The sequence below is a fragment of the Micropterus dolomieu genome, linkage group LG09 (genome assembly GCF_021292245.1).
Source record: "Micropterus dolomieu isolate WLL.071019.BEF.003 ecotype Adirondacks linkage group LG09, ASM2129224v1, whole genome shotgun sequence".
NCBI lineage: Eukaryota > Metazoa > Chordata > Actinopteri > Centrarchiformes > Centrarchidae > Micropterus > Micropterus dolomieu.
This window is the reverse complement of record NC_060158.1, coordinates 11,725,851-11,742,056: the sequence shown is the minus strand read 5'-3', so window position 1 is coordinate 11,742,056 and position 16,206 is coordinate 11,725,851. Positions and strand designations below refer to the sequence as shown.

The 16,206-nt window shown below is 37.7% G+C and overlaps 2 protein-coding genes across 2 annotated transcripts; both read left to right on the top strand.

Annotated features, from left to right (window-relative positions):
* The first annotated feature begins 2,304 nt into the window (after nucleotides 1–2,304).
* Nucleotides 2,305–6,319, top strand: mrps21 (mitochondrial ribosomal protein S21). Its single transcript, XM_046059501.1, has 2 exons — nucleotides 2,305–2,434; nucleotides 5,740–6,319. The coding sequence occupies exons 1-2, from the start codon at nucleotides 2,352–2,354 to the stop codon at nucleotides 5,918–5,920; spliced, it is 264 nt and encodes an 87-aa protein (XP_045915457.1). The 5' UTR covers nucleotides 2,305–2,351; the 3' UTR covers nucleotides 5,921–6,319.
* Nucleotides 6,320–10,294: 3,975 nt separating this feature from the next.
* Nucleotides 10,295–14,983, top strand: ciarta (circadian associated repressor of transcription a). Its single transcript, XM_046059588.1, has 6 exons — nucleotides 10,295–10,545; nucleotides 11,849–12,199; nucleotides 12,300–12,375; nucleotides 12,504–12,582; nucleotides 12,682–12,835; nucleotides 13,279–14,983. The coding sequence occupies exons 2-6, from the start codon at nucleotides 11,849–11,851 to the stop codon at nucleotides 13,651–13,653; spliced, it is 1,035 nt and encodes a 344-aa protein (XP_045915544.1). The 5' UTR covers nucleotides 10,295–10,545; the 3' UTR covers nucleotides 13,654–14,983.
* Nucleotides 14,984–16,206: the final 1,223 nt, after the last annotated feature.

The following is a 16,206-nucleotide window of genomic DNA, read 5'->3' as shown; positions in this document are numbered from 1 at the left end:
TTAGGTTACAGACTCTCTTTCTGTTCTTTCTTTCTCCCTCTCTCTCCCTCTCTCTCTCTCACACAAACACACACACATACACACAAACACTGACAAGAATACTTCATCAGGTCTGGATCAGAATGGATGCCTCTGGAAACATGATGCAGTGCATTCACCAACAAAAGGAGTCACGATGTTATCTGTGCAGGTTGTCTCAGCATTCCTCCCTGTGGCACCATGAAGCTTCTGTACCCTATAGAGTTACAGCAACATGGGAATTTACCCCGAGTGGTGTTTTATACAGAGAAAGGAGCTTTAAAAACACCTTTAAATGCAAATTAGACATGCACTCTAGGCCAGCATTCACCGCTAGCTGACCTCAGACTGAGGCACCCAGAGGACAACAGCAACTCAGGGATGAGAAGAAGAGGAGAATGGCCCTGATGAAAGGATAACACTGGACACTGCTGTCCTCGCTGCTATGACAACGGATGTAGTTTCATAAATCTGTGATTGCCCTGAAAGCTATCTCCCTTTATATCAACTATAATAATTCGTGTTTGGTTCCCTGTGCTGTAGCCTACGTGTCATTTACACTGGGCACACTTTCTGAAATGGCTGATTTTGTCCCCATCACTTTATGAAAGCATTTGTTAAAAATGTTCTGAAAAATAGCTTGCAAGAAGAAATGTTAAATAACAAATGAAAAGGCTTTGAGAAAGGTTTGCACAATAAGTAAATATTAGCTATTATTGCCATCAGAGCAGGGGCGTCCCTCTGTAACTTCAAGAAGTTCTTGAAAACTCATCTCTTCTGAGAACACTTCCTCTTATAACACCTCTAACCTCTAACATGCATTTCCTGTGCTCTTCTTCTTCTATCTCCTTACAATTCTCTGGTACTATTAGTTAACTCTTAGTTCTTCCTCAAGGTATTTATCCCATTGATGCCGTACACGCTAATAGCTCTTACTAGTATTTATTTCTGTTCTTAGTATCTGTTGTCACTTGTAGATCTCTTAAGGTATGGATGCTTTATTGATGCCTGTATGTTGTTCCTCAAATGTAAATCGCTTTGTATAAAAGCGTCTACCAAATGAGTAAAACAAAAATGCAGTGCAATTTATATATAGAAGAAACAAATGTGCATTGTCCAAAAAAAGTAACTTAAGATTTTAAAAAATCTTGCTACTGATGATAAAATGATCCAAAACCGTGCATACACCGAACAGTAACTTTAACAACTTCTTGACGTTTCTTTTTGGCCAAGTTTTCCATTCTCTGTGAACATGACAAAAGAGGAGGGTAGACTACATCATGCCTGCATGTGTGCTGACTCAGCAGGGATGATACACACATGAACACAGAATGCCTGAGAGCCTTATTGCATAATATTCTGTTATATTTTTAGATTTTGAATTGTCACCTGCCATCTGAATTTTGTGTTTTCCTTTACATAAATAAAAACATTTCCACCATAAAATGATGCAGAAATTTCATCAGAATGCAGGAATTTAAGTGTTTGATGCTCAAAAGTTTCCCCCAGAAACCTGTCATATATTTCAGCATTGCAGATCTCTTCAAAATAGTGTTAAAATATTGTCTCATCTTGTTCTTGTGAAATCAAAATTGTGTGTCATCTTCTCAGCTAAGTGTATCGTCACACCCCTAACCTGCGCCCTTATGTCCCCAGCACTTTTCAACACAAAGTGACACCCTTGACTGTAGAGACCTGGATGTTTGTTTGTAATGTCTGTTTATTCGCTTATTCATACAGTTGTTCATTTAGAGGCCATGGGGTACTGGCCACGAGGTTCAAACATGTACAAACTAGAGAGAGTTCCCACTGTTAGGAGTCTGTAAATTACTTAATGTTAAATAACAAATGAAAAGGCTTTGAGAAAGGTTTGCACAATAAGTTTACCCTAGTTAAATTTGTTTACCCTTAATTTAACTAAATAAAAAGTGTGATATGTAATAGGCCTAATATGCATAGGATATACAGTACACTTACACACAGGAACATCAGCAAAGCATGACTAAATAAATAAAACAAAACAAAAAGCTTTAACAGTTCAGAGGATTATATTATAAAACAAAATTAGTCTTCAAGGGGTGCTAAATGGGTTGGACGTGGGCTACTGTAATCCATTTTTGATTTTGCCATAACTAAAATGTTGATGTGAGTTGCAACATAAACATTACAAGAAATGTAGCGTGGGGTCAACTCCAACACATGACAAAATTCGTTTAGGAGAATGGTTGAGCAAAGCGTCACCTAGCGTTGATTCATGGGTTTTCTTGTATCCGGAAAATTCAATAGTTTTGTGTTTCCAGCCGGTTGACAATTGAGCAAGCACCGGTCACATCATGGCGAGACACCTTCGCTTCATTGCGCGGACAGTGATGGTTCAGGACGGCAACGTTGATGCGGCGTACAAGACTTTAAACAGGTACATTTTAAGTATTTAATATAAAATATAACATTAATAGTTTCTGTTTTCCAGGGGATGATAAGTTAACGGTGGCTAAGTTGACGTTAGCCTTCCGCTCAATGTCACAGAGCTGCGGCTGCGCAGTTGTATCACTGCTAGAAGCTGACTCCGTTAAAAACATACAGGGGTTAGAACGTCAGCGTCACAAGGTTCAAAGTCTGCAGCAACATATTCACTATAATTTAGCAGTAAACTATTTGTCAGCACAGTCTATGGTTATTAAGTCTGGCAACCTACGGCAAGCCCAACATTTCCTCGCTATTTAAAAGCCACTAGTACTAATTTATTAGTTAATGGTATTTTTCCATTTGTTACCAGTAAATATTCCCGTTTTACTGATTAGAAACTAGAACATTATTTTGAGTTACTAGTAGCATTTTCATTAGTTACTAGTAACTATTGTTTAATTAAAAGTAACTAATTGCACATTTTGCCATTGAAATCTATGGGGCTCTGCAGTTCAGATATCATCTATTCATTAGTTACTAGTAACTATTCGTGAAGTTACTAGTAACAATTAACATTTTACTGGTGGGCCTATCTATTGTTTAGATTCTAGTACCTAGTCATTAGTCACTAGTAACTACTGAAATAGTTACTTGTAACTATTTCCATTGTACTAGTATCTATTGTTTAGATACTAGTACCTATTAGTTACTAGTAACTATTCAAATAGTTACTATTCAAATAGTTACTAGTAAAATGTAATTCTTACAAGTACATTTCTTTCGGGTTAGTAGACATAAAATGTCTAGTTGATAGTAACATTTTAATTCTAACTAGTAAGAAGGGAATAGTTACTAGTAACTAATGGAATAGTGAAATAACTGAAGAAATTATTAAAACACAGCTCATTGTTCTGAGATGTTATTTCATGATTAATTTTTATAAAAACTGAATTTTATTGAATCATTTTTATGTCATTATTGACACATTACTTTCAAATGCATGTTTATATATAATTATGGACTTTTCTTCCAATAACACATTTCATGTCTGGTTTTATTTCATAATGTCAGGTTTCATGACAGTGGTGTTGCCACTGCCCTCTTATCTCTTCAGCCAATCACATGCCGTGCCTCTTAAGCTAGCAAGCTGCTACCACATTTAGCCAGTTCTATTTTGCTAGCTACAGCAGCAACAATGCCAACATTAATGTGAATCAGCCAACTCCACGCTGCTGCTGTAAATAAACACTGTACACTGACACAGTTACCTAACCTCTTTAGCTTTTAGGGATTAGCTTAACAAGACTGTTGATGCTACATAGCTAGCTATGCTAGGGTGACCAGACAGTCACCGGTTTTGGTGGCCTGTCTCATTCTGGAGTTGTCCAGAATGAGACAGTTTAACTGTGTGTTAATCATAGACTGTATAAGGTGTTAACAGACCTGAAATCAGATTTTATATTCATGAGGGTTATATGTGACAGATTATAATTCACCTAGTACTTTTAACCTCTTCATGTACCTTTTTATAATGGCCAAAACAACACATAAAATGCAGTATTCTACTTGCCAGAAAGTGATTGCAGCCTCTATGTAATGACTACAATGTAGTATTTGCTTCAAAACTACTTGATTTCATTCAGAAGAATTATATTTGACAGATTTCATACAATAACTTTATATTTCAGGACATACTGACCACCAAACCAAAAATGTCACCGAATTTCATTTCAGAAATCTGGTCTCCTTAAGCTATGCCAGCTTGTGAGCTTACCGGTATTACTCAGCATCAAAGTGAAGAGTCTCTGTTAGCATTGTTAGCAGACTCCTGTTGGATTGAGCAACCACACGGAAAGTCTTTTTGATCTTGTTGATGCTGCAGAGAAAACCAAATTAACTAAAGAGCTAGCTGCTGCCACTGTCTCTTCACTTTGCTATGCTGAGTAATAAAACAAGATCACAATCCTGATGTTTGTTTCTGTCTCTGTACAGTGTTTATTTACAGCAGCAACTAGATAGTCGATTCAAAATTACTTTGACATTGTTGTTGCTCTAGCTAACAGGTGCTTACTGGCTAATTTTGGTAGCAGTTTGTCTTCTTTGAGGTTTAAAGGTGGTTAGCAAACAGCGAATTGGTGCGTTACTGCCACCAACTGGTATGGAGTATGGATCAGACTGCCAAGAATTTGCATTATTAAAAAAAACATCTTGCCAATCAAATGAGTTAGTCCAAGATACCGAAAGAGGGTGCAATAACACTCATTTCTTGACTTCTTTTGTAGAATATCTTGTTAGATCAAAGTGGCCATTTATCTTTCTGAGATTTTGACTCAGATGCCTTCTTCCTTCCTCATATTTCTGAAAGTGTAACATAACATGCTCTGTTTCTTCTTGCGCACAGTAGTAGCATTTGCCTGTTTTATGTTTACCTATTTTAAATATTGTACTGGTTAGTCCAGGGTGTCCAAATCTAAGTCTTGATATTGTTGTCTCATTTCTCCTGTTCCTTCTGGCACACCTAATTTCTCCCACTATCCTTTATACTCTGTAAAAGTTTCTCCTTTCCTCTCTTCCTCCTATTGCTTTTGCCACATTTCTTTCATTATCAGTTTAATAATGCTCTTGATATCTGTCTTACTGAATCTAACTTGACACATCAATGTAATTATTTTTGTGGCCCTCTTTGCAACCTTATCTGCCATTTCTGTTAGCAGCTGTTGAGCTTGCTAGCTTATAAGGCAAGGAGCATGTGATTGGCTGAAAAGTGAGAAGGCAGTGACTACGCCACTGTCATGAAAAGCGACATCACTGGGGGAAAAATGTCATTCTGTAATAAAAGCAGACTTTTGAAAAGATGCATTTTGAAATAAATGTAGTCTCATAAATTCATTTTCGGGTTTCTTTGCTGACCTGTTAGTCAGAAGACATCTCAAAAAGGTCTGAACAGATTTCATGAATCATGAAAAATTATTGGTTTTTGCTCTGCCGAACCAGGAATTTATAAAATGAGTTACAATATAGGACAACATTTTTGTGAAATTTTTGTGACCTACTCCATTATCCATAATGTAAAACAAATCTGGTACATGTTCTGTGTCCAGTGATTGTCTATTATAATGGATATTAGGTACAGTTTGAAAATGTGTAATTAACATTTTGTTTAAGGTTGGATAGGATTGTAATTAAAGCATCGGTCGATGTATGTAGTTTCACTGCTTTCTTGTCTTTTATTATAATGTGTCTAATCTGTTGAATAGAGTGTCTTGAATGCAACCTAAGTTCCCGCTGTTTACATATTTTCTCTACAAACTCCAGGGTCCTTACTCAGGATGGGATTATTGAAACGGTGAAGCAAAAGCGCTACTTCGAGAAGCCCTGCCGAGAGCGACAGCGGAAGAACTTTGAGAACTGCAGGCGGATCTACCACACGGAAATGGCCAGAAAAATTGCCTTCATCTCCAGGACAAATAGAGAGGATCCCTGGCTCGGCTGCTAGTGAAATGGAGTGTGATGGAACAGGACGTTATCAATGGACTGGTTGAGATGGGCCCAGCAAAGTGGAAGAAGCAATCAATACAATGTCACTGTCACATCTAAATGGACTTTGGGAATTACTGAGAAAAGTAGCTTTCATCTTGTCACATTGTGTCACCACAGTAAAAGGAAGAAAACATTTGTAGAAGTACATTCATTGTCAAATCAACTTTGGACATTTTTTCCCTTTTCTGCACAGAATTTGGCATGAAACGTGTGGTGCTTGTACTGAGAGGGAAACCTATTCATCATTGTTGGTTGTAATGAGCCGGTTAATGAATACTTGGTTGATGACATTTTGTGTTTTGACTCTTCCCACACAATCTTACTAATGAAAACCTAATAAATGCGTGACAATTTCTGAAAGTTGTAAGTTGGTGAACTTCTATTTAACAACAAAAACAAACTGATAACTACTGTAAACACACAAATATATAGTATATAGGGCTGAACAATCTGAGTGCTGAAAAAAATCATATTGCAATTTATTTATTGATAGATATTTGAGTTAGGATTTTAGAAGGTAATTTTTGCATTTAATTTTCGCTGGCATTTGTCCTAAACAAGCATGTTACCTTACGTCTGGAGAATGTAATTTGGAGGGCAGCGCATCTCTGTACACTGTACAATACTTAATTTATGATTTTATTTTGTGACACATTTTCCCTTTATCAAAAAAACTGCAGCCCCTGCAATTTCAATCTTGCAGTTGGCCATACTGCGATTTCGATTAGAAACAGGGTCTCAGCTCAGCAGCAGCTCGATGTTAATGACTTCAAGGTCACTACTGCACAATGTGATGTTAATGTCCACTGACGATGTCGACCACCTCCCGCAAACTCCTAAAAGAGAGACACACCTGTCAGACATCTTTCACCACAGGGGGCTTTAAAGTGTGAACTTGCTCTCAGTTCCCGCACACAGGGAATGTTAAGCGCTCGCACCAGGCTCACTTGTCCGAGGTTACCAGGTCACATTTATACCATGTCCTGTGGTTTCTGTCAGTGGGTGAGAGGACTGAATGGAACAGTATGATAGATGACCTATATTTTACACTGAAAGGCCAAAGTTTTTGATTTTTCTCAGATTCAAGCTTCTCTTTAGGTGTCTGCCTCCACCCGAAATATAATAGAGGTAGATAGTATTTAATTAGTCTGCAAACAGCATAAAAGAATTACCGTAAACAGTAAATTTTAGAAAAAGCATGCTTGTTACTGTTCCATAGACCTCACTGTGAGCAGTTTTCATTGGAACTACTTTTTGATGAAGAAATGGTCCCCATGAAAGCTGTTGACTGTGTTCTGCATATTATTCAGAGTAACATGGATGTTGCTGTTGATTTCTTTATGTAATTTTCCATGCTGTGAGCTCCACAACTGAATTTTCTTTCACCCCCACCCGTATTGTGGTGGCAGAGACAAAGATCTCAAAAATGGCTATTTTTTAACAGCTTTTCATATATGGAAAATGGAAAAAGGTAATTGGACAGTTTAAGCTGTGTTGATTTTAGTGTGGTGGTGAGGTTTTAAGTCTTGTTCACTTGCAGTGTCTATGTAACATACATAGGTTGTGCAGTCAGCATCAGTGCACAGTAATATGATTGTGAAATGTGCAAATGTTTTTGTTGGCTCCTACTCGACAAACACACACACTGCCACTGCCTTATCACTGACAAACATCAACCACATGGTGCGCAAAATTACAAACATGTCACTACTTAGATATTAATTTATTGGGTCATAGGTCATATCAAAAACCTGGGCAGGGCTGGCTAGAAACGTGGTGGTGCACTGGATAAGATGTATGCCTTTGGTGTGAAAGACCCAGGTTCAACTCCCCACTGTGACATATTCACCAACTTAACCCCTAGTTGCTCCAGAGGTGTGTGACCTCTGACATATATAGCAATTGTAAGTCTCTTTGGATAAAAGTGCTAGATAAATGTAAATGAACAGCAGTTCTCTTTCTTCTAATAAACATATCCTTCAGCTTTAACTCATGCAACAGTATAATAATTTGGCTGCTGCTCATGCTCAATTTTTTTTTGTGTGCATTATTCTGGGTTTGTGTTGTGCAGACGTACTGCAACGAAATATATAAATTCACAATATAAAAATATACAACAACAAAGATTAACAATTAACAACAAATATGTGCAATGTGCCAGGTTTGTGCATGATATGAAATGAAATAGTATTTACATCTGCAGAGACATTTGTATTGTTTGAAAGGGGGGAGCTTGACGGACTGGTGACTGGAGGTACAGCTGTTGGTGTACAGGGAGAAGAGAAGGGGGGGAAAGAACGCAGCCTTGAGGGGAACTGGTGCTGATGATCCTGGAATCAGAGACATGTTAACCTAGCTTCACGTGCTGCTTCCTGTCTGTCAGGAACACCTGCTGGTGGAGTCAGGCACGTTCAGCTGAGAGAGCTTGTCTTACAGCAGGGCCGGGATGATGGTGTTGAAAGCAGAGCTGAAAACCACAAACAGGATCCTGGCGTAGGTTCCTGGGGAGTCCAGGTGCTGGAGGATGTAGTGAAGGGCCATGTTTACTGCATCATCTACAGACCTGTTGGCTCTGTAGGTGAACTGCAGGGGGTCCAGGAGTGGGTCTGTGATGGATTTAAGGTGGGACAACACCAGGCGTTCGAAGGACTTCATTACCACGGAGGTCAGAGGTCATGGTGGACTGAGACAAAGCGTCAGTAGAAGACAGCATAAAGCCATGACACACAAATTTTTTTAATCCTTACTTGTTCTCAAAATGTGTGAAGAACAGATTTAGACTAATTACAAGCTCCCCTTCAGTCTAACCGTATTCCAGCATATTTAAGAATACTTTTAGTTTGCCTGTGATTTTTCTTTTCCCCATTGACCACTGCACAAAGTATCAGCTGATAATTTTTGACGATGCTATTTTGCATAGTGACTGTATCTATGTTGCAATAAAAAATGCTGGAACTAAATGTCGCTATGCAGACTTCAGGAGTATGCATCAATGCTCTTTTCACAGATACAGAAAAGCCCTTGACAAGAATGACACAAACAATCTTCCATAAAAAGAACATCTCTGATCTTTTGATTTGCAAAAAGACACAGTACAGACTGTTTGTAAACTAAATGAGCCTTAGGAAGATCTATCAAACTTTAATAAGTCATTTCATGATTATGACAATGGCAACTCATCACTATTGTTTGAACTATAATTAAGTGTCAAACCAGTCTCCAAAGATGTTGGATGGCATGGCTCTCCTCAACACCCAGCACCTAATTTGTGACACGCCCTTTTCCTATTCATTCTGCCACACCTCCAATACTTCTTACTCTTTCCCTAAATTTAACAATAATACATTTAATAACTACCCTGATTATCATGAACATCTGCTTTTTGGTTATAAGCAGACAATTTCAGCTAATCAGGTAATTGCCCCATCCTCCTGCATCTAACATTTCTTAATTTTCCTTAATTTTTTTCCTCAGCATATAGTAATCATATTATGTAATTACTGGTATGTAAGACTGTGTTCAAAGCTCTAATAAGCCTATGATGCCATAGCTCATAATCTCGCTTGTCTTATCTACATTCACTTCAACATCAACAATGAAGAAACTGGAGCCGATGTTAATTGCACAACAAAAAGTATCATCTGTCTAAATTTGCTGTTCCTTAAAAGTGCTGCCATGCAGTGATTTTCTGCTGGGGTCATTGCATTTAAGCATAGCAATTTTTACATGAAGATTATTTGACTTAAGATCATTTGGAAGATGGATGGTCATATGTTTAATATGTTGCCATATAAGTGTTGTTAAATGGTATGGTGTGTGATATTTTGTTTTGTATTTTGTGACAAACCTATATCTCATCCTCTTTAATCTTTTGTGCACATGTGTTTTTATATTCAGATAGCCTCTTCATGTGGGTCTTTTTTTTTTACAGAAATGGAGGACAACGTTATATAAAGTTGAACATAAACAAGCAAGTAAATAAATAAAAAAAAAAAACATATACACACTGAAAAACAGCAGCCTGCCTTGTTATTTTCCATAAAAGTATTGTCTATGTAACCTAATTTCCATACCAACATTTTAGGCACATGCCAACTGCCGCGTGCTGTTGTTCTCGTTCTCCAGCCACACCACCCGCACGTGCTGCCATGGCAGGTGAGGTGGGATCTACGCATTTACCAGCCAACCGGTGCTACGGATGCTGCTGATTGGTCAAGCCTCTGAGCCAATGAGAAAAGATCGAACACGTCTGCAGCCAATCGCGGCTCCGAAGCTGTTCAGCACGTGTAGTGTCCGTTGCGCTATGTGGGTACTTTTTGAACAGGTCGTACGTCTGACTTAAGTAAACGAAACACGAGCAGGGATTGAAGAGACTGGGTGGGACTGAACGTGTACTGGGTAACACACGGAACCGCGGCGTGTACACATCTGCACTGACAAAGACAGCCGATAGCTTTGTCGAAGTTAGTTCTCTAATATTATAAATTTGTGAAACGTGGTAAAGTAGCGTGAACGTGCTTTCACAAGAATTTCTGTTTTGTTTGACCGTTTTTGTGAATACGCTTCTGCTCCGACTATAAGGTAAGAACTCTCTCCTCTGACTTTTTTCTGTTTTTCAGGGAAAGCTGGCTGTTTTTCAGACTTATAAACAGTTGTACGTTAAATAGAATAGGTAGCAATGTTTGTTCATAACTTCCAATATACATTTCGCACCACCAGACTTCACGTTACAGGACGTTACAGGACCAACCCGCCACACGTTCTGCTTTTATACATGTGTCTTGGTTTTAAACAACTATATTACTCTAGCAATGTAGAGCAGTCTTCACATAATAAATGTGCAAAATGTAGCCATGGCTGTAGAAATCGTGCCAGTCACGTCAAATATGTTGAAAACATGATTTGTTTAATGTCAAATCAGATTGCAGGTTAAAGGTTTATATTGATGTTTTGGTTATACAAGGTACTCACTGTCAACAATAGATGTACAAATCTGTCTTCAAATTACCAAACTAATTTCTGCTGGAGCACAGAGCGCATGTACACACACCCACCACTTATGCACACCACACATACCTTCTGGTACTGCATGCGTTGACTTTATATGCAGTCTATGGTTGACTCGTATAGTCGTATAGGAAGAGCAGGTCCTTTGTGTGCTGGCTTCCGATGCGATAATGTATCCACGTTGATCATCTCGATTGCTCTTGCTGAGAAGGTTACTCACAGCTTTTGGCCACTAGTACAATTCTAATTTGCACTTCATGATTCTTACAAAAGGATTGTGTTTGGGTTATTTTGCTGAATATTTAGATTATTATATGAATAACTAAAGGTTTTAACACACCATATAACACACCAATGAATGTGTTATATGGGTTGATTGACATGTTGATGTACTGTCAGTATCTTTATACTGTATGAGAACAGATAAAATGTGTTTGAAATAGCTTGTATTGACCTTAAAAGACCGCATTAAAAAATTTCTAAACTTATTAGACACTTGTAACTGAGTAATATGATAAATTAATGTCTAATTACTAATACTAATAATCTTTACATTTCTTATGTGTAAGTATCTTCTAAGAAGCAGTCATACTGAAATATTTCTTCAAAAGTATTCTGACCTTTTATTCAGCCAGTATCACATTGTATTAAATGTACTTGTTTCACAGAAAGTCACTTAGGAAATTTTATATAAATGCTTTAATATGTGCAATTGGAAGACACAAATAGATTTTCTTTAGTATGTAGTATACTGATACTGTATGTGCAACTTCTTTCTATTTGAATACTGCAACCCTATGTGTTTGATTTCGCCCAGTGCCCAAAAAGTTGTTCTCATTGACGTTCTGTTGACATTATTATCTCCCTGTCTCCACAGATGAATTCATTGGGCAGTTCTTCCAAATGGCCATCTTATGACTCACTACCCTCCACCTCAAGCTTTCTCCTCAGTGAGAGTGAGCAGACGGAGGATGAAGCAGACGTCTTCTCAGAGGGAGACGGGGACAGTGGAATAAGGAATCCCCTCTCAGTTGATGAAGGAATCACACTTTCTAGAAATTACCTTGATTTCCCAGCTCATTCAGATCAGCTGCACTTGAGGTCTAAGGGCGACCAGCCTGAACACTGCATGGGGGAAACTAAGCATCGCGACTCAGCCTCTTCTCCTGGAGCTGCCACACTAGGGTCATCTTCAGCCACACCAGGGGACCTGGCTTTCGCTCAGAAGGTGAGCTCCATTAAACTGATCCCTTTGTTTCAGTATTTTTGTCAACAAAATATTAGATCAGTTATAGTAATAACACTAGTCTTTCTCCTTATTCTCTCAGTGTACAGATTTGTGCAGGTTTATCCGTCCTCTGCTTGAGCTTCTACAGGGGTTAAAGATGGGGCGATTTGAGAAAGGTATGTGGTTGAGCAATATCAAACATGGTTATCATCTCATCTTAAGTTTTACTGCATTCTGTCCTGTAATTAAATCCCTAAGTGTCTATTTGCCCTGACATTTGGATGGTATATTTTATCTGCGGCAGGTTTATCCAGCTTCCAGCAGAGTGTTGCCATAGACAGATTGCAGAGGATTCTTGGAATACTACAGAGGCCTGAAATGGGGTAAGACCATCACACTCAGCGTACGTAACATTATGACAATAATGAAAATGGAGACAGTGCCATTGTCATCGATGCCTTAACTCTTTTTTCTTTCTGCAGTGAGAAATACCTCCAAAACCTGCTGCAGATAGAGATGTTGCTCAAAATGTGGTTCCCTCAGGTGGCATTTCAGTCCACAGATGCACCAAGTCAGACCACCACTCTCAGACAACCACCACACTGGCGCCAAAATCAGCTCCACATGCCAGTTAAGGTGAGCTTTATACTGGGTGTTACCTTTATTACCGAATGACAGTGCTTTAAGTGTGTGCTAATCAAACTGTGTGCTTCATGACTGAGAGGTGTTACTAAGCTTATTAAAATAGCAATTTCTTTAACAGCCAAGCATCTATCTAGCATCATCTGAAATATATTAACACATTACTACTGTAAAGAAGTAGCCACAGTATATAAAACATGTTTAAAGGAGAGTTAAAGATATTCACTAGATGATACTGCGTCTTTGTGCTTAAACTCCCCAGACTTGTACATTTGATAGCTGTCAATATTCTGGTTAAGAGAAAACTGTGATTTATTACATCTTCGGTTTTATTTTTCAATGAACTCAGCTGAATTCAAGTTGTAATGAAATGTAGCTTTCCTTTAAGACCTTGGTTTGTCATGGTTGTTATATTTGGTTTTTCCTTCCCATTCCAGAAGAGAAAACTGAGCTGGTCAGACCCTGAATACTCTGGCAAAGTCCCAATCGAGCAGAAGCACCATCAACATGGAAAACATGGGAGCTGCCAGGCTGCTGATTCACTTGACATCATTTCCACATGTCTACCTGGATCACAGAAAAGACAGAAAACTCAAGCGGAAGAAACAGCTGAGCCAACTGGGGGCAGGTGCACAGCTGGACACAAATTTACAGACACTGATAGGCCGTTATATTTATGTAGCAAGAGAGAAAATGAGTATCGGAAGCAGCCTGAGATTTCTTTGCCCTCCACTTCCCCTTGTTGCAGCCCAGCTGCACAGGACAGCTCAGTGTCCTCAAGTGACACCATTACTACAACTGACTCACCTTAGCTGGCCTTAGCTGACTTTGCTACCACATGGAAGTGCCACAGCATGCCAGCGAGAGTGAAGACAGAGGGCGGACCCGATTACATAAGCATAAAGTTAGACGCAGAGCCAATCTGTGATGGCTGTGAGGCATGTAAAACCAGAAGAGGAGGAGGAGGAGAAATGCAAGAAGACTCTCGTTAACTCCTAACTGTCCAGTGTGGTTTTTGATTACACCGGACTTATTGCACTATATTACATTATATTGTTTGTCTGTGAGAGTATCACTTTTGTATACATTGACATTTACTAAGTTAAAAACTGTTGAAAATAACTTTACATGTGTTATGCGCTTAAGCAGTCTGTGCTTTGTTTTGTATCTTTTCATATTACTGAACAAAACCCCAACAGTAACAGTGTTGGATTTCACGTCATTGGTGAGAAACAGAAATAACATATCACTTTTGAGAAGGTGAGAAAACACACTGAGGATCATTGCCGCTATAGTTTAAAGCTGAAACAATTTATTGTTTGTCCATTAAATAATCATTCAAACAACAATTCCGTAAATCTTCTGGTTCCAGCTTCTTACATATGAGGATTTTTGCTTTTCTTTGTCACATATGAAAGTAAACTGACTACCTTTTGGTTTTACCTTGTGCTCCTGCAACTTGTGATGGTCATTTTTATTTATTTATTTATTTTTTAATTAAACAATGAATCGAGAAAATAACTAGCAGCTTCATTTGTGATGAAAATAATTAGTTGCAGCCCTGGCACAGTTACAAAAAACATTTCAATCATGAACACAGATTAAAATGGCATTTAAAAAGATTATATTTGTATTTTGCCTGCTGATTGTAACATATGGTGGAAAAAAGGCATGTAGGTAGTGCCAACATGTGCCAAACAAAACCATTTTGCATTATCTTATCAAATACCTTACTTCACAGTCACTACTTCTTAATTTATTTGCATTTAACACACACAACATCTTTGTTTTTATGTAAATAAGAAAGGTGTAGTTGCACTTACAAAAAAAAGTAAAAAGAGCAATACACTGCACAGGAAATACCACAACCTGATTGATCAATAATTATAGAGGTAGTTAAGGAACTATAAAATTAGTGGCTGGATGTTAATGCCATTTACTGTTTTTGCTTGCCAATGAGTAAATTTGTTTTGTGTAGAAAGACATTTTTTTATACCTTATAGATCAGGCCTAATATATTTGATCCAGTGTTCAAAAGATGTAACTGCACTTTGGATGATGATGAGGAACTGTTTGTTACCTTTCACCCTTGTTAACATTAAAAAGTTGTTTTATTATTTATTAAAGATGTGTTTAAGAGAATCAGTACTTGGAAACCCTTACTCCATCAGCAGACTGATAGAGCCAAGATGGGTGATTTACAGGTACTTGAGCCTTTACAACTATGCTTATAATTTGATTGTGTTTTATTTGAATGCCCAAATGTAACATGTCATTATGAGGGAACAGCTTCTGTATCCCATTTAAAAATGATTTGTGTCACTGACTTGCTGTTACAAAATTGGTATCACTCAAAGTGCTTTACTATTGATTATGTAATGAGGGAATATCATGGAGATATGAGAAACAAACATTTCCGTTCCCTAACACATCAGTTATTTTTGATGGCATTTGCGCATTGTACCACCCTTTTTAAATCAGATATCATTCATGTTGAATGGTGTTTCATCTCTGGTGGTTTGTCACCAGTCAGCCTTACATATATATAAGACATAAAGGTAACCCTAAACTTGCATATGTCATTGTAAACCAAATGTGCTGCTGCATTGGCCCTGAGTTTTGTTATTTAAAATGGAAACTAACCACGTGGTGGAGAACAATAGTGTAGTATAGGGTTGTTTTAAAATAACAGTACAGCGTCTTTCATTTGTGAAATAGGTGAAAAGCTGAAAGTAGAGGAAAAATCTGATTTCCCAGTTGTATCTTCCTTGATTTTAGTTTCCTTTGTTTAAGGCTATTTCTTTGTTTCTTATAATGAAACTGTCATTGCTGAGGATTGATTGATAAATGCACATATTTTTATATATTAAATGAATGATGTGGTTCGTCAAAACACAGTATATTTGTTGATTTCTGGAATAAAACACACAGTCGACAGTACAAGCTTGTCTGTAGTCGGTCAGATTAATACCATTTTTCCTGCTTTAACATTTTAAGCTTCCATATTCCATTTTCTTTAATTAAAAAGGTGTGTTTGCAGTATACCACATAAACATTTAATGAAATCCAACCCACAGAGCAGCAGCTGGATTTCTGCTTTGTCAGGAGTTTAGATTTTAAACGATCAAATATTTTTAGACTGCAATAATTAATTGCAAATTTAATCAGTCACTTTATAATAGATTTCTATAAACTGATCATTTAATTGATTAATCACAATTAAACACTAAAAGGGTATAACTATAAGGGTAAAACTACTACAACTATATACTATGGTGAAACATTCTAGGAAAAACCTTCTATTTCTACTCCACTACATTTCAGTGGGGAATATTAGCTACATTTATTTATTTATTTGACAGTTA